The following is a 19,390-nucleotide window of genomic DNA, read 5'->3' on the forward strand; positions in this document are numbered from 1 at the left end:
TGGGGAACAGAACAGGTAGACTGAAATACACTGCTGAGGGGAGCAGCAGGTGAGACAGGAAAGGTCTGCTGCGCCATGTGGGTTGCTCCCTGACCGGCCAGGGATAAAAACCATGCTGCAGAAGCTGTGGATAGCTTCACAGTGCTATGCTTAACCACTTGCGCCACCAGGGAGGCCCTATATTTGTCTTTTTAAAGATGCTTCTTCTTGCTCCTCCTTGGCTGTCTTTATTACCTCACTCCTCACGTTCCACGTGGCAGTTCATCATTACAAACATCCCTCTGGGCTATTTGTGAATGAGCTGTTATTTAAGATCTTGTGTTGATAATTCTGTCCAGCCATTCATGTACTGGAGAATTCATAGATAACATGGGTGAGATGACACCAGAAGTAAGGTTTGCCAAATATCGAGAAATAGGAAATAGAAAAGTACATGGTTATCCCATCCGTTGATAAAATATTATCTATCTACTACATGCTACGAGGTTTGTAATAAAATAGACAGATGCTTGTGTAGGATATTAAGGAGGAAAAAAAAGAATATTAAGGAGGAAAAGTAATCACAACCATGATGATAAAATATACCCTTAAACTGAGACACCAGAAAAACATAAAACAAAAAAATGTCTCCATAGAAATACTCCAGAATAGTACTTGTCTTTGGGTAATGGACATATATTCCTATATATTTGGGTAATGGATATGTATTACTTATCTTCCTTATACTTTCCTTTATTTAAAACTTTTTCTGGGGGGCCTTCCTGGTTGCACAAGGGGTTAAACACTGCACTATGAAATGATCTGCACCCTCTGCAGCACGAGTTCAATCCCCGGCCAGCCAGGAAGCAATCTACATGGAGAAGCAGACCTCTCCTACCTCACCTGCTGCTACCCTCAGCAGTGTGTTTCAGTCAATCTGCCTGTTCTGTTCCCCACTGTCTCTGGTGGATCCTCTCACCCCCGCATCCCTGGCCTGTACCCCAGGTCTTGTATGCATAAATAAATAAATATTTTTAAAAAATTTGGGCCTCCCCTGGTGACACAGGAGGTTGAGCCCTGCGCTGTGAAGCCGTCCGCAGCCTCTGCTGTGCCAGTTAGATGCCAGCCGGCAAGGGTCCCTCATGGTGTAGCAGACCTCTCCTGCCTCGCCTGCTGTTCCCTTCAGCAGCGTATTTCGTCAGTCTGCCTGTTCTGTTCCCTGCTTTGTCTCTGGTGAATCCTCTCACCCTCCCGTGCATCTGGCCTATACCCCGTTCTTGTATAAATAAATAAATAAATAAATAAATAAATCTTTAAAAAAAAACTATGCAGTCTTTTAAAACTTTGATCAAAAACAGTTTTATTCAAAGTGCTTGGAAAATGCGCTCAGCCCAAATAATACAACATTCCTTATAGGATACTAAAGCTAAGTGAGATTCCTCCTAAAGATTTTTTCAAATGGTAAAATCATTATCCAGCCTGCAATTGCCATCCTTTAATTTTCATGACTTCTCAGAACCTTACAGATTTCAGACAGATTCTTGAGTTTGTGAATTTTAACTAAACATAGACTCGTTTAGCTATGATTGAAGAGCCATTGCTTGGGATTGTGTCCACAAATTAAGGCATTTCTAGCTTAAAAAAATTCCCACCCCCTCATATAAAAAAAAAAAAAAGGAAAACATCATATTAAAGAAATAACTCAAATTCCTTTATTTCCTCCTGTTTACCAAGAGCACATTTTCTTTATTTTACTTCATACATTCTAGACAATTCCTTAAGACAGAATGAGCTGATAGACCCGTTTCTCCAGTTTGTGTGAGTTCGTGACTGAGGATTTATTCCTTGTTAGGATGAAAGGAGCTTGCTTTTTTAAGTTCTGGGTAGACCAGTTTAAAAGTCTCACTCATCAGTGAAACCAATTGGAACACCTCCTGGCTCTTGAATTATGACCTTAGTGTGGAAAGGTGTATTTACTAATTCATACTAGAGTATGTATCTCTAATTATATATAATGTTTCTGTAATTAATATAAGAACTTTCGTAACCCCAGTGCCATTAGTTCTAACAGAAGTAACAAGAATTACCAACGTCTAACACTCTCTTATTTCTCCATCTTTCAAAAAAGTTGTTTTTTTTTTTTTTTTACAGTATTCCCATCATAATAACAATGAGCTCATATATAGCTCTTGTTTGATAGGTCTCTAAAGTCTTTTAATCTATGGTAATCTTCCATCCCTGAAAAATCATCGGTTTGAAGAAACTGAGTTATTTTCTATAATTCCCCACATTCTGGATTTGGCTGATTACTTCTAAACTTCTAAGTGGTATTGTTAGGGGGAAATGATGTCCTGAGTTAATCCCATACAGGCTTTGTGGACCCCACCCCCACTCCAGACTAAAGCCATCAGGACATTGGGAAAGACAAATCCCATCACCACCAAGGGAGGGTGGCTGGGACCTGAGGGTGGAGGTGGGCAGCCAAGTTGGATATAAAAACCAAACACGTGGGCCTTGGGGGGCTCGCGATTGCTCCCCTCCTGGCTTCACGGCTGCTGGCTGGCGGCCAACTCTGAGAGCGCCATTTTGGGATTCCTGATCGGCGGATTGGGTAGGTCTCACTTAAAACTTTGTCTCCCACTTTTCTCCCAGAGCTGTACATTTCCTCATTTCCCCTTCCCTTGTAAATAAACCTTTTATTAACCTTTCATGTGTGCCTGCAGTAGAGTATTGATAAGTCCTTTTAAGTGCGCGGGTGAGGACCCACAGTCAGGCACCCCGTTTTGTATCGGGGTTGCTCTACAACAGTTTGAACTCTTTAAATTGTTCCTTATGGCCTCCCTGGTGGTGCAAGGGGTTAAGCACCGCACTATGAAGCAATCGGCAGCCTCTGCAGCACCAGTTGGATCCCCGGCCAGCCAGAGAGCAACCCACATGGCACAGCAGACCTCTCCTGACTCGACCGCAGCTCCCCTCAGCAGTGTATTTCACTCAGTCTGCTTGTTCTGTTCCCCACTCTATCTCTGGTGAATCCTCTCACCCTCCCGCACCTCTGGCCTGTACTCCAGCTCTTGTATAAAAATAAATAAATCTTAAAAAAAAAATGTTCCTTATTTCTCTTTCTGGTAGCAGGCTTAATTAGATTTTGATTCCAATGTTTAAAACGTACTTCTTAGGGAGGTAATGTATTTTCTTACTAGCCAAAAATTCTGAACCTGGTCAGATGATGAATTCCTTTGTATTCCTAGGATATACACAACAGTAAACAGACTGAAGGTTGGACTGGCAGTGACAGCTCACGTGACAGCTAACTTTCACGTGCTTTCCACGGCCAGGCACAATATCAAGCACTTTATATCTTCTTTTAATCTTCTCAACACCTTGCAGATGAGGAAACTAAAGATTAGAGAGTTTGATTAACTTGACCCAGTTAGCAAGTGAAGTGTGAGTTCAGAGGTCGAACTGCAATCCCAACTTTCTAGTCTTTCTCTGCTCTGAAAAACTTCAACACCTGGTCTCCGTAACTTCCGGTTCTGACGGAATCCAGGGGTACCCAGTCCTGCCCCGCCCCGCCTCGTCCATGGGTCGAGCCGGGTATAGGCCAGGAAAACTACACTTCCCAGAATGCACCGCGATCGCACAGGCCTCACTACCGGCGGCCGCTCCTCGGCGCCATTTCTGTGGAGGGAACGGCGGTGCGGCCTGTGATCATGGCGCTGTTCCCGGCCTTTGCGGCCGTTAGTGAGGCTCCCGATAGCGGGAGCGCCAGGAAAGGTAAGCACCCAAAAGGGTTGAAGGAGACACTCGGCGGGCTCAAGACGCAGTTTCTCGGGCCTAAATCGCGGCCCTTACCTTGCGTTTGTTTATCCACTTGTATCCCAGAGTTCTTCGCGCCGCCGCAGGGCCTTCTGGGAAGGCTTCTTTCTTGTCCTGGCGGCTGGAGGTCCAGTGTTAGGGAGGGAGAAAAGTCCGGGAGAGGTCCCGGCGCTGGGACTTGGGTATTATCAACTTGTTGGTCCCCATTCTTTCTCCAAGCTTCAGATTCTTCATCTGTAAAATGAAAATAATATTTCACCTCTCAAGGAAACTCCTGATGCAGATGCTGGGGGTTCTCATTGCATCTTTCTTTCCTGTTTCACTTAATTCTGAAAGGCTTGTCGAAGTCATATCTTCTGGGAAACCTAGAGCTAAGGAATTAGGATCCACAGCCTCATCAAGCACAGTTTTCCTCCAGACAGGCACAGCTGGTGGGGGCAACAGCTAACGTTTACATTTCGAGGGCCTCCTTGGTGTCAGTTGACGGTATTACGTTCTGTTTAAGCCCTAAACATTCCCAGGAGCGCTGCATTGTTAGAAATTGAGGCACGTGGTGAATCATAATTTAGGTAACCCTAAATCATCACTTTAACGTGGCAGAACCCAGTGTACCCGACAACTCTGTTATAGCCTCTCATCGCCCTACACCTCTTTTTGGGTAATACTTCTCATTATTGTAATTTCATATATAATTAGTGTAATTTTGGTCGTTCTTTACTAGACTGTAACCTCCACGTGATGTTTATTTAGCTCCTAGCAGAGGCCCAAAATATAGTCGGTGTTCAATAAATATTTGCTTAAAGTACAGTGCAGTAGTAGGTACTTACAAAGATAACAGTGCATGGAAGGATGTCTTAGGTGTTACCAGTGGATTACAGGAATGACTTTTGGTGGCGATACAAAGAAGACTTTATAAGGAATTAACTTTTGCAAAGTTAAAAGCATGAAATCTATACCAAAAATTGCAAATAGTCCAGTTTGTATGGAAATACAGAGGCGTTTATGAAGAGGAACCTTGGGAAAAAGGGAAGGGAAGGTAGTGACTTGAATGACAGGTCAAGAGTTTGTCCTTTTATTTTGGGAGAGTGAAATGGAAGATTGTTCTTGTTATTTCTCTTAACTGGTACTTATTGGTCATCTGGGTTTCCAGCACTAGAATATGTGTAAAGTGCTTTTAAGTACTGCTTATTTAAAAATTAAACAGCATTATCACTTATGATAAAATTACCATTCTTTAATATTATCTCGTTGCTAATCAGTGTTCAAATATCATATATTGTCTAGAAAGTGGCCTGTTTGTTCAACTTAGGACCTAAATTTGCATTTTGTGGCTACATCTCTTAGGTCTCTTTTTAATATAAATTAAATCCATTTCCCCTTGTGATTTGTTAAGGAAACTGGGTCATTTTTCCTGTGGGCAGTACCTGCCCAATATTCATGATGTCTTTTAATAAGCTTCTCTGGCCCAGTATTGCCTGTAAACTGATAATTAGATCTAGAGAGTTAAAACAAGTATAATTTTTTAAGTTGAAAATAACCTATTAGAGTTGCTCTGCACTTAGAGAATCGAATTAGAGGGATATGCTATCTCGTTTTCTTTTTTAGTGATAAGATTAAAGTGTGGTTTCATGGACAGTCTGACTAATCCATTATGAAGTTGTTCATTAGCCTTTTGCCTAATGATTTTTGCAGCCATTTATGATTATTGCTTAGAGCCATTATTAAATGGGAGTTACAGAATGGTTAATTTCCCACTTTAACATTTCTCTTATATTTATAAGCGTCCATTATTGTATGAGAAACTTTTCCCCTACACTCTTGCCCAGAAATACAGTTCAGGCAGGAACAGCAAGAAGAATACTTGATTTTGTCAGTTTTCAGAATAACGAGTTGGGGTCTTCCTTAGTATGATTCATAGAAAAATACATAGTTGGTCATTCTGTTGGCCACAGTAAGTATTTCTCATATATTTATTTGATCTTCACAGTTTCTGGCTCAAAGCTCCCAAAAGCCTTGGACTTTTCTATGAGTTGAGAGTGACAAACTTGTTATGTTATGTTATGTTATGTTGACTTTGGGGAAGCACTAAGGGTAGAGGCGGGTTGCCAGGTGAACCAATCTTCTGATCAGAAGATTGGAACTTTCAGTCCACCGCAGAGACCCCTGGGGAGGGTAGAGGCAATGGAGATTGAGTTCAGTTGCTGATGGCCAGTGAATTAATAAGTCATGTCTGTGTAATGAAGCCTCCATAAAAACCCCAAAAGAAGGGAGCTTCCAGGTCGGTGGACATTTGGAGGCTTGTGGAGATGGTGCCCTGGAGAGGGCAGATTCCCCACAGCTTGCTGTATGCATCTCTTCCATCTGGTTGTTCCTCAGTCATGTCCTTTGTAATAAATTAGTGATCTAGTGAGTAAATGAGTTTACTGAGTTCTGTGGGTGGTTGTAGCACATTAATTGAACCCGGGGAAGGGGCCAGGGTCAATGAATTGTAGCTGTCTGGTCAAAAGCAGAGGGCTTTCGGATGGTGTGAGAAGTGATGGTCTTGGGAGGTTGAGCAATTAGTCTGTGGAATCTGATGCGATCTCTGGGTAGTGGCAGAATTTTCATTCTTGGAGTCTCAGAATTGCTTGTTGCTATGGGGAAGCCTCCAACCACATCCTGGTTGGAGTCAGGTCCAGGAATCTTAATAGGGTCCTCAAAACATTGTAGAGGTGACCAGTGCAGTGCCTTTCATTTTAACCTTTTTATTTTGAACTCATGGATTTCTAATATTTATCTTTCAATCCGTTGCAGACATTTTTTCTAATGCTCAAATTGCCCCATTGTTGGCTAATGGGAGCCTAATCAAGTTGGTGCCAGTGTCTTTTTGACATGACCCAGTTGTCCTTAATCACTTCCTTGCTTTCTGGCCTAAAAGATGCCCAGAATTTACTGCTACATGTCTTGCTAGGGCTTGGAATTGGTTGTTTCTCAAAAAAAGGAAGCAAAACCAAAACCTTGCTTTCTCCTAGTGGGAAATGGCATGGGTTTGTCAAAACCACAAATTGCCTGTTAGACGTAGTCATCGTGCTGAGTTGTCATTACTTTTAGACATTTTCAGTGGCCAGAACCAGGAAGAGAAAAATTGTAGGGTAAGGTAAAAAGTATCAGGTTTTTCTGCCCTCCTGCCATTAGGATAGATGACGGAACCCCACGGTCCTGAATGCATGCTTGATGGCGGGCACCTGGAATAGGGTGTGGGCATATGTAGATGGGATTCACCTGGGCTAAGAACGGACTTTTAAGGGTGGCGTCACGGGGATGCCAGCAGAAACAGAGAAACGAAAGCAGAGAACCACGAGAGAGAGCCCAGAAAGAGTGACGACTTGCTGGGGGTTGGGAGTCATTACCAGCCTCGCGGCCCCCCCGCCCCCCTGCCTGCTGTGTACCTGGTAAATCCCAATAAAAGCCTGCAAAAGCCACTGGGGGCTCCAGGACTGTCCTCCTTTACCTGGTCTGCTGGATCATGGAAAACCTGCTCAGGGACCCTTCCTACCCCTACAAAAATATATCGTAATTCATATGGGTATTACTAACCCAACCTTAAGACTCTGAGATTTTCACTACAGGTCTTTGCTTTAATATTTATATTTCTTTCCTCTTGTGCTTAGAATCTTAATTCCTACTACCACTAGTACAATTGTGTATGTGTAATATCTATATTATCTATATATGTACTAATGCGACTAATAATAGTTCAGTATTTATAGTTCTGTTCTTAAGACATATCACACAAACAGGTTGTCAGATGACTGTGTTTAAAAATTATTTGAAATAATTCTGTGTGGTTTAGTCACCATTTCATATACAATTAGGTATGTTTGTTTTTAATTTTGGGGGATTGCTATTTTCTTCCTTTTGATTTGATCATATTTTATAATGTGGAATACTACATGATTCTAAATATAACCCAGGTAAATTCAGAGGAAAAAAAGGCTTTCATCTCTGCACCTCCAAGTTAATTTAACTTTTAGGGGAAGAAAACTTCTATTAGTCACTGATATCCTCCCTTCCTGCACCCCCCCCTTATTATGAACAATTCTATTTCCCTCCTCCTTCCTAAAACCACACTGTTCTGCCTTTTATCCTAAACCCTAGAGCTCACTCGATAGCAGAGTATAGAGATCATTCTCGTTTCTTTTTTTTTTTTTTAAAGATTTATTTATTTATACAAGCACTGGGTACAGTCAGAAGCGCGGGAGGGTAAGAGAATTCACCAGAGGCAGAGCGGGGAGCAGAGCAGGCAGAAGGACCGAGGTACACTGCTGAGGGGAGCAGCGGGCGGCAGGAGAGGTCTGCAGGCCATGTGGGACCCTCCTCCAGTGGCTAGGGAGCAGCCGGGAATTGAACCGGTGCTGCAGAGGCTGTGGGCAGCTTCGGAACCCAGTGCTCAACTGCTGCGCCACTGGGGAGGCCCCATTCTCGTTTCTTTTGACTGGTACACAACTCCAGAGTATGGATGTTACCTACTTTATTCAGTTACCTATTAAGGACATTTAGACTATTTCTGGTATATATACACAATGGAAAACTACTCAGCCATCAAAAAAGATAAACTCAAGCCATTCACAGCAACATGGATGGAGCTAGAAGGAACAATGCTCAATGAAATAAGCCAGGAGGAAAAAGGAAAAATACCAGATGGTTTCACTTATAGGAGGAATATAGGGGAACCAAATAATGGATCAGGGGAAAATAGAATAATAATAATTTTTAAAAAAACAAAACTACCAGGCAACCATAAATAAGACATTCTGTGAGGGAGAGGGAGGAAAAGGGATCAAAATGGGAGAGACGAGCACAAGGGACTATGGTGAAGGTTCACGGGTGAACTGGTAGTGAGAATTTTATGTGGACTGCATGATGATGTAAAGGATATAATAAAATAAAGTATGGACTCATGAGAGGATCTGGGGGAAAAAAAAATAGAAGCTCTGTGCCTCTTTCCTATGGGTTCCCACCAGAAGGTGCCTTAGCGTTTTGGAAAGTTTTGGGGCATCAGTGGCCCTGATTTGGCTCAACCCTGTTTGGCTGGACATTTACCCACGAGGGGATGGGTAACTTTGGGTGTTTATTTATTTATGCATACATGAGCTGGGGTACAGGTCGGAGGTGTGGGGGGTGAGAGGATTCACCAGAGACAGAGCGGGGAACAGAACAGGCAGATTGACCGAAGTACACTGCTGAGGGGAGCAGCGGGCGAGACAGGAGAGGTCTGCTGTGCCATGTGGTTTAGCTCCCTGGCCAGCCAGGGATTGAACTTGTGCTGCAGAGGCTGCAGACAGCTTCATAGGTTGTGTCTTAACCCCTTGCGTCACCAGGGAGGCTCCAACTTTGGGTGTTTGGTTTGAAACTATTCTCTTTCTCTTTCTATTGTATACTAGTTCTATTAAAGTTCTTTTCTCTTGAATTAAGAAAGAAACGCTCTGTACTTGTGGCCTTAGGTCATAAAAATGTAAGATCATGTTAGTAGTAGTAAGTACAGTGTTTCAATTAAAAAGAAAATTAAATTTCCAAGCAGGAAAGACAGGCAGTAGCAAAGTAAGGGACGCTCTGCTTTCCTCTCTCTGGGTACTGAGAGGTATTCCAGGATTTAAGTAGGCATCACTTTTAGTGAGGAGGATGAGGGAAGCTTAATTCCACAAGTCATTGTTCCACCAAACACACACAGGGCTCCCTTATGTTAAGAGCAACAGAGTCCCTTGTCTGATCCTTCCAGATTATTTTTTAGGATTGTGTGCTCTTAAAACATGGTTGCTTGGGAATCAAATATTTGGACAGAGTTGGGATGAAAAATGGCATATCAGTTTATTTAGCTGATACAGTATCTGAAGTGGGTGTATGAGCCACAGGAGAAACTAACCCCAATTTTCCCCCAAACTCAGCCTGTTGTGCATCCTGTATCCACATATCAGAAATTGGCACCTCCATTCACCCAAGCCAAAACTAGACACGTGGCTTATCTTTCCCTTGCCCACATTCCATTCTTCATCCAGTCTTTTCAGATAGCTCTTAAATTCTTTAGTTTCCATTCATTGCCACCACCTAACTTTTTGCCACCATCATCTTTTGGATTATTACAGTAGTCTCCTAAATGGTCTCCCGTCTTTAGTCTTGCCTTGGTTCCTTGAACCACTCTCTACCCTACTCCCTCACAGCCAGAATTTATTTTAATTTTTTAATGGAATACTGCTTATTTAGCTTCTAACACATTTCAGCATTATTTGGAACAAAAAAAATTAACAAATTGTTGCAAATTGTGTTTGGTACAAAAGGTTCTGGAACTTTCATTGATGCAGTGACTCTTCCGTTGGCTGACAATGAAGAGGTCCACACTTAGTTAAAAGGCATTTTATTTTATTTATTTTTTTTTTAAGATTTTTTTTTTAAATAGAGGCATGTTTTATTTATTATTATTTTTTTGTTTTGTTTGTTTTGTTTATACATGCACTGGGTACAGTCAGAAGCACGGGAGGGTGAGAGAATTCACCAGAGCCAGAGCGGGGAGCAGAGCAGGCAGAAGGACCGAAGTACACTGCTGAGGGGAGCAGCGGGCGGCAGGAGAGGTCTGCGCGACATGTGGGAACCTCCTTAGATGGCCGGGGAGTAGCCGGGGATCAAACCGGCGCCGCCGAGGCCGCGGGCAGCTTCGCAACCCAGCGCTCAACCGCTGCGCCACTGGGGAGGCCCCTAAAAGGCATTTTAAACTGTGACACTGAACTGAAGAAATCCAAGCACTCCTCATGGCAGCTGACCCCCCCACCCCCGCCTTTTTCTGCAGCCACAAATTACAGAAATTCTGTATCCTTCCATACAAAATGAAGACAGCCTGCAGCTAAATGAATGCCCACTGCAGGGCCATAGGCCCAGCCTTCCAGGGCACACCCTGAGCTGTGGCCCCTCCAGGAATCATGTTTCCCCACCCCATAGCCTCACCACCTTGCAGGGAGCATAGAACATTTGTCTTTGTAACCAGAATTTTAAAGTGTATTTATTTAAAAACACTGTGTGCCACTCAACTGGCCTAAATGCTTAATTGTACTAACTCACTGAATTCTTACAACCCTATGAGATTGGTATTATTGTGTGCTTTTAAGGGAGAGGAAATAGAAGCACAGAGCTGATGAGTTACTTGTCCACTATCACATGGCTGGTAAGTCACAGAGTCAGGCTTTGAGCTCAGGCCAACTAGCTTCAAAACTTGGGCTCTTACACACTATTCTTTGCTGCTGGTCTTCTGAAATCTGGATCTGATTTTGTCACTCTTGCTGGAAGCTCTGGAGCATCTATCCATTGCTCTTAGGATAAACCCAGACTCTCTACTGTGTTTTCTTTGTTTTTAATTTTTTTTAAATTTCTCTATATATTTTACATCATTATTCATTTTTGTACAGTTTGCTTTCGGACTCCTCTCAGGTGTAATCCCCATAAAATTCCCACCACCAAGTCACCCATGAACCATCACCATAGTCTCTTGTGCTCTTCCCGGCCCTGTTTTAATCCCTCTCCCTCCACTCCCCTGCTGAATGTCTCTGATTTATAGTTGCCTGCTAGTTTTGTCTCCGCCCCCCCCCCCCCGGCCCATCCCTTATTTGGTTTCTCTATATTCCTCCTATAAGTGAAACCATCTGATGTTTTTCTTTTTCCTTCTGACTTATTTCACTGAGCATAATCCCCTCCAGCTCCATCCATGTTGCTGCAAATGGCATGTGTTTATCTTTTTCGATTGCTGAGTAGTATTCCATTGTGTATATATACACCATAGCTTCTTGATACAGTCATCTGTTTTTGGGCATTTAGGTTGTTTCCATATCTTACCTATTGTAAATTGTGCTGAGTAAAACTAGGGGCGTGGGTAGCTCTCTGAATTAATGCTTTTTGTCCTTTGGATAAATTCCTGGGAGTGGAATTGCTGGATCATATGGTAACTGCATTTTTAGTCATTTGAGGGTCCTTTACACAGCTTTCCATAGGAGCTGGACCATTTTACATTCCCACCAGCAGTGCAAGAAAGTTCCTTTTTCTCCACATCTTCACCAGCATTTGTTGTTACTAGTTTTTTTTAATATGTGCCATTCTCATGGTAAGAGGTGGTATCTCATTGTGGTTTTGAATTGCAGTTCCCTGATTATAAGTGATGTTGAACATTTTTTTTCATATACCTGTTGGCCATTTGCATTTCCTCTTTGGAAAAGTGTCTTTTAGCTCTTCCCATTTTTTACACTTGCTCTTAGCCAAAAGGCCAATAAGCAACCTTCTGCCCACTTTTTTTAAAGATTTATCTTATTTATACAAGAGCCGGGGTACAGGCCAGATGCGCGGGAGGGTGAGAGGATTCACCAGAGACAGAGCGGGGAGCAGAACAGGCAGACTGATGAAATACACTGCTGAGGGGAGCAGTGGGTGAGACAGAGGAGAGGTCTGTTCACTATGTGGGTTGCTCTGAGGCTAGTGTGGATCGAACTGGCACTGCAGAGGCTGTGGACAGCTTCACATTGCTGCGCTCAACTGCCTACGCCACCAGGGAAGCCCCAACCTTCCGCCCATTTTTTGGCTGTATTGTTGGCTTTGTTTTTGTTGCACCTTGTGAGCTCTTTGTAGATCTCTGAAATCAATCCCTTATCAGTTATATGCAGTACAGATATTTTCTCCCAATCAGTAGGGTGTCTCCTTGTTTTGGTTTTTATTTCTTTTGCTGTACAGAGCTTTTTAGTTTGATGTAATCCTAGCTGTTTATCTTTTCCTTCACTTTCTTTGTTTTGGGGGATAAACTTTAAAGATATTTCTGAGATGTATGTCATGGAGTGTTTTGCCTTTGTTTTCTTCTATATGTTTTATGCTTTCAAGTCTTATCAATTTTGAGTTCATTTTTTGTGCATAGTGTGAAGTAGTAGTCTAGTTTTACTCTTTTACATGTGGTGGTACAGTTTTCCCAGCACCATTTATTGAACAGACTATCCTTGTTCCATTGCATAGTCTTTGCTCCTTTGTCAAAGATTAGTTGTCCATATACGCGTGCCTTTATTTCTGGGTTTTCAATTTGATTACTTGGTCTTTGTTTTTGTTCCAGTACCATACTGTTTTAATTATTATGGCTTTGGGTCTCCCTGGTGGCGCAGCGGTTGAGCGCTGGGTTGCGAAGCTGCCCGCGGCCTCTTCAGCGCCGGTTCGATCCCCGGCTGCTCCCCGGCCACCAGAGGAGGGTCCCACATGGCCCGCAGACCTCTCCTGCCGCCCGCTGCTCCCCTCGGCAGTGTTCTTCGGTCCTTCTGCCTGCTCTGCTCCCCGCTCTGGCTCTGGTGAATTCTCTCACCCTCCTACGCTTCTGACTGTACCCAGTGTATGTATAAACAAACAAACAAACAAATAAATAAAACATGCCTCTATAAAAAAAAATAATTATTATGGCTTTGTAGTATAACTTGAAGTTTGGGCATGTGATACCTCCATTCTCCTCCTTTTTAGTCAGGAGAGCTTTGGCTCTTCAAGGTTTTTTGTGATTCCATATGAATTTCATCAATATTTGATCTGTTTCTTTGAAAAATGCCATTGAGATTTTTATCGGAATTGCATCTGAATCTGTACATTGCTTTCTCTACCTTTTTTTCAAAAGCCCTTAAGCACTCCAGATTTGATTTTGCTCTCTTACTCCTTTCTCCCAATGATCCAGCCATTTCTCGGAGGACCCTACTTAATTCATGGTCTTTATGGAGGCATTTCCTCTACCTATCCACTTCCTAGAAGCACATTGCCTGCTCCTTCTCATCCGTTAGGTTCCAACGGACAGGTTCTCCCTGGCAGTTTGTTCTGGCCCATACCTAGTTTGGATTCTTCTATACTCCATGTATTCTCTTTGTGTTGGCATTTGTCACATGCTTGTCAGCGGCTGCCAGTTTATTAGCTCCCTGAGGGTTGATGTATCTGACTTGATTGAGATGTAGGTCTCAAAAGGTCAGTGATGGTTTAAGTTCAAAACCCAGGAGTTTAGTTCTTTATAAATTACTTTTTTTTCCATAGCAGTTTTATATGGCAAAGCCTAATTGTAACTAAAAACCGGTCTAGTTCCTACTGAAGGACTTTGGAGGGTCACACACTGTATGCTGTTTTGACGTCTGTGTTTCTTTACATTTCCTCCAAGCTGTCATCACTATCCAGAATATTTATGTAAAAATATAATGGAATTGTTTGAGAACATCTGTCCTTAACATATTGTTTTTTCTATCTTTTTCTTTGCTCATGAGAGAATCTGATGATTGTGGAAATAATTGTGCTGTCAGTGAGCAACAGCAACTATTTTCACATCATACTCCTTGCCAGAAATTAGGCCCAAGAGGAAGGGAACCAACTTCAGAAGGAAAGAAGGTCACAGTAGAAGAAATATCGCATGAACAGTTGTTTAGCACTTACTAGATGAGAGAGGCCTTACAAGTGACGTAATCGCTTTGAGCCTTCCTTTCCGATACAGTGGAGATCACAGTACCTCCCACCAAACTTTGCTGTCAGGATTAAACTGTGTAAAGGATGGAAAATGCTTCACCTGGTCCTTGGCGTACAACTCACACTAAGTGAGGACCTCTTTCTCTCCCCTTTTCCTGTTCCTTTTCCTGTGTCTTCTTTCGGAATTTTCCTTCTTCTCTAGCCTCTTTTCCAAAAATACTTACAAAACTCCTACTGATGTGTGGCTGGCATTGCAGTGCTGGGGACATAACAGTGAGTAAAACACAGCACCTGTCATCATGAAGTATGTACCCCAATAGCTCCTCCTCACTAATATGCAGTTACCATGAGAAACTAGGCTGCAGAATATATAAAGAAAGAGTTAGTAGTAAAAAGACAGTGCAATTTAAAAATGGGCATGTGATTTGAATAGCTATTTCTCTTCAACTATCATGACCAATAAACACATGAAAAAGATGCTCAGCATCACTAATCAGCAGGGAAATGGAAATCAAAACCACAGTGAGACTACACAGCTCTCGCTCTAGGGTGATTATAATTTAAAAGACAGTAGCAAGTTGGCAACAATATGGAGAAATTGGAATCCCCATGCTCTGTTAATGGGAATGTAAAATGGTACAACCAATTTCAAAAACAACTTGGCAGTTCCTCAAAATTCTACACCTGAGTTACTATGTGTGACCCAGCAGTTCTCCTCCCAGATAGCACTAAAGTATACCATATAATGTCCATAGTGACATTACACATAATAATCAAAGAAGGGCACCTCCCTGGTGGTTGCAGGGGGTTAAGATGCAACCTGTGAAGCTATTTGTGGCCACTGCAGCACGAGTTCGATACCGGCCAGCCAGGGAGCTACCCACTTGGCGCAGCAGAGCTCTCCTGTTTTGCCTGCTGCTCCCCTCAGCAGTGTATCAGCATCAGTCTGCCTGTTCTGCTCCCCACTCTGTCTCTGGTGAATCCTCTTACCCCCCCCCCCCACTCCTCTGGTCTGTACCCCAGTCCTTGTATACATAAATAAATAAATCTTTAAAAGAAAATCAAGGAAGGTAAGCACCTGAGTGTCCATCAGTCCATCAGCTGATGAATGGATTAAATGCTTATCCATCGAATGGAATATTATTTGGCAATGAAAAGGAACGAAGTACTAATATGTGGTACAGCATAAATGAACCTTGAAAAATATTATGCCAAGTGAAAGAAGGCCATTACAAAAGAACATTCTGTAAGATCTCATTTATTTTAAATGCTCAAAAGAGACAGATCTGGAGAGACAAAAAAGATTAGTGGGCTGAGAGTGGGGGTGGGGGTGCAGAAAGTGGGTGATGGAGAAAGTGCTAATAGGGATAGAGTTTCTTCCTGGGGCGATGAAAATGTTCTAAAATTATTTTATGGTGATAGTTGCACACTTCTAAATATACTAAAAACTGTTGAGTTGTATACTTTAAATGGTAAAACCTTATGGTATATAAGTACAGTTCAGTATGACAGCTAAACGTGTAATTACCCTTCTCTGCTAACTTCATTTCATGGGTTCTCCTTGGCAGAAGAATGTGCGGTGACTTCCCATTTGAAAACAGAACAGGACAAGATAAAAACCCCACTAAGGGTCCCCCTGCTGCTTCTATCCCATCTTTTATTTCTTTCCCTCACTGTTGAGACTCCTAAAAATTAGGAAATAAGTAATTTAGAAGTAGTTCATTGTGGAAGGGTTAGAAATTGATGGTTAAAAGCAGAAAAAAGATTTTCGACATTGAATCTTACCACTCAATAATCCTTATTAACATCTTGTATAATTTTAGCACTAGAGAAGTTGACACCTTGTGTTTTTATTTTCAAAGAGGAATGAATCCTATTACAAGGAAGGGCTTACGCTATTATCCTAAGCTAGAATATTAGAATTGTTTTTAGAGAAAAATCTCTTCATCTTCTCTATTAACATTAAACATGGTAGCTTGTGTACATGATTTGATTTTTTGACTTTTGGGGATTGTCTGGGTCAAATTCAAGATCACTAAAGCCTCATGTGTTGGGAGTGTGCATTTCATGCCCATGGGCTGGGATGTGCGAAGACTTGTTGCCTTTTAGGCCATACAAGCGACATGGCTCTGAAGCTGTACAAGAGGATCTCATACGAGTTTTAGAGTATGGTAAGCCCTGTGCCTGTGAAATAAAAATTTCATGGATTCCCTTCTGCTTCTGTGGACTGTTCAAAATGTCTGGCTGTGAATTAATGTCAGCTGATAAGATGGATGTCCCTGCCTTAGAAATATTGAGCTAATGTCATTGATCTCCCCCCTCCCCCACCTCCCCCTTCTGTCTCTGCAGAACTAGACTGGCTGAGCAACCCAAGCTTTTGTGTTGGAACCATAACATCTCTGAGCCCACAAACTGAAGAGGCCACAGCCCCTGTTTTGGAGGGGTCGCTGCTGACAAGGTAGGGTCTTTGGGTGGCTGGATTTGTGCTCCTTGTCAGCCTACTGTCTGTAGCCCAGTTTGAATGCTACTCATTAAAAAGCCTAAAAAAACTTCCTTTTACTTCAAGTAATGAGGTGATCTTTGAATATTTTCCCTTACCTCACGCTTATAGATTATTCCTTTTTTTCCCCTTTGCGTTGCAGTGGCAAGTACATGACACGGTTACTGCCAATAATTAGGCCATGAGGGAAATGCATCGTTGCGGTTCTTAAGTAACTTTACTAACCTCATTAGTAACCTTCAGAATATTGTAATTCAGATATTTCTTCAGTTGCATTTTTGACACTTATAAGTAGAAGCTCTTATAAAATAGGACAGAATCTCATGAAAAGCAGGGGAAAACAGAATGTCACACATCTCTACTCAGCTTTGAAAGAATTTTGTTTTAGATCATTGACTTGAGAAATGAGCTTTTACAAATTTAGACTAGATGGTCTCGTTAATTTGATGAATCCTGGGAAGCCATGTACTCTAAAGGTTTAAGAAGTCTTTGGAAATTGAGAAGAGTTGATGCATGAGAGGGAGTTATTTGTAGATAATTCATGATGAGGAATAAATATTTCATTAAAAACTTTAAAAACAAGGACCAGAATTAAACCTTTTTTGGGGGCATTAAGTTCATGTAAGCATAATACACTGAAAATAAACCTATATTTAATGAGATAACTGGTAGATTATTTTTACTTAAAAATGTATAGATATGACAATATTGTTTTAGAAAGTACTGAATTTCTTATTTAATTCTTAAGTGTTACGGTGAATTGTAGCCTAGGAGAGCAGTATATATTATATGGTCAAATAGTAAGTTGATGGGGTATTATAGAGTCCTTCTGTATATTTGTTCTGTTTGCATGTTAACATATTTTTTTCCCCAATTCTTTCTTGAAAATAATTCTGATTTTTCCAAAAAGAAGTCCTCTGAAATCAGAGCCTTCAGATGAAAGTGACTTTAACAAAAAGTTCAAACAAGCAAGCCGAAAAAAGAAGAAAGAGAAGAAGAAAAAACGGAAGCATCAGCATCATAAGAAGACCAAGAGAAAACGTGGGCAGTCGAGCTGCAGTGGATCTGAGCCAGACACTGACTCTGAAAAGGGCAAATCTTCCAGGAGTACTCAAGACAGTAAAAAAGAATCAGAGAAATTGAAGTAGGTTATTTATTCTCAAATTCCTATGCTATTTTATTTTTTTTTAAGATTTATTTTATTTATTTATGCATACAAGAACTGGGGTGTGGGCCAGAGGTGTGGGGTGGGTGAGAGGACCCACCAGAGACAGAGTAGGGAGCAGAACAGGCAGGCTGACTAAAATACACTGCTGAGGGGAGCAAGGGCGAGACAGGAGAGGTCTGCTGCTCCATGTGGGTCAGCTCCCTGGTCCAGGATCAAACTCAGGCTGCAGTGGCTGGTGATAACTTGGTAGAGCTGAGACTTAGCCCCTGTGCCACCAGGAGGTCCCCTCCTATGATATTTTAAATATTAATTTTTCTCTCTCCGTGTTTGTCACAAGTTAAACATTGAAATGATTATTTAGCCATTCGATCAAAATGGAGCCAATAAATATCTCAGTAAAACTCAGGGTGAAAAAGCAGAGTTAATGGCCAAGGTTAAAGAAGAAAAGAAAGCTGTCATTTAAGAAATTAGGGCCATGATTTTATTTGAGAAATGTTACTTTGACATAGTAATGATTATGTCAGAATTTGATTCAGACAAAAAGTCTTTGGGACTTTTGAAAGGTGGCATGTGTGCCACAGTGGACGTGTGCCAGTGCATTGGAGAGTCCCATCTCTGAGGGGTTCGTTGCCTTCACACTTATAAGAGGGTACGAGGAATGTCTTCTCTTCCTCGATGTCGCTTCCCCTCAGTCACTCCCCTGTGTCCCTGTGAGGTGTGTGTTCTCTCTCTCCCACTAACCACCAATCCTCTTCTTCCTCTTGCTCTCATTCACACTTGCTTAGACCCAGGATGTGCAAGGTAAAGAATAGCTCATGACCCCAGAGTTTCCTTTCCTTGGGGGCCTCTCTTCTCCCCAGTTGTGCTCTGCTGCCTACCTTGAGCACTTGTTCAAGTCATTCCATAGAAAGGTCACAGCAGAGATGCTCGGGTAGCTTGCCTCTCAGCTTAGTCTGACATCTTCCTACATAGGGAGGCGCTTTGCCCATAGGTGGGACAGGTGGTGTGTAGTGAAACTACCTGATCTGTTCCTCACTTCACTTTTTTATTTCCTTTGTTCAGATGACCCAGAAGAGAGAAAATTTGTTATCAGACTTTGGTGACTCTTCAGGGATTATTTGCTTTTGTTGTGTGTTTGGAAGTCCCACTGATGTCAGTGAGAGCCTGCTTGGAATCTGGCCTGTAGATTTTCCATCAGTGAGGCTAACACTGCAGTCTCCCGGGACCCTTCTGTCATCAGAGCAGAGCTGGAAAGCCTCACAGGCCTCTGTGGCTCACAGGGTCCAGATTTATTTAGCTCTCTGCATCTCAGGTAGTATACCTGTAACCCAAGCTTGCTCCTGGAGTTAAAAACTAAGGAGTCAAGCAAAAGATTCTGAATTTGTCTCAGTTTCTGTGGGCAGGAACCATGCCTACTTGTATACCATTGTGTCTCCCTAGCAGTTGGCACA

General features: G+C 42.1%; 1 protein-coding gene across 2 annotated transcripts in view; it reads left to right on the plus strand.

Annotated features, from left to right (window-relative positions):
* Window positions 1-3,671: 3,671 nt before the first annotated feature.
* Window positions 3,672-19,390, plus strand: part of NRDE2 (NRDE-2, necessary for RNA interference, domain containing) — a gene marked incomplete at its 3' end in the record, with an annotated part of 40,929 nt that continues 25,210 nt past the window's right edge. Inside the window, exons 1-3 of one of the 2 annotated variants that reach the window (XM_084240790.1) lie at window positions 3,672-3,753; window positions 16,621-16,729; window positions 17,682-17,915. In XM_084240790.1, coding sequence (XP_084096916.1) covers window positions 3,690-3,753; window positions 16,621-16,729; window positions 17,682-17,915 — 407 coding nt within the window. In that variant the 5' untranslated portion in view covers window positions 3,672-3,689. The remainder of the gene's footprint in view (window positions 3,754-16,620; window positions 16,730-17,681; window positions 17,916-19,390) is intronic. The other variant, XM_084240789.1, reaches the window with a different exon arrangement.

Source organism: Talpa europaea (genome assembly GCF_964194135.1).
Source record: "Talpa europaea genome assembly, chromosome: 8".
In the NCBI taxonomy this organism is placed as follows: Eukaryota; Metazoa; Chordata; class Mammalia; order Eulipotyphla; family Talpidae; genus Talpa; species Talpa europaea.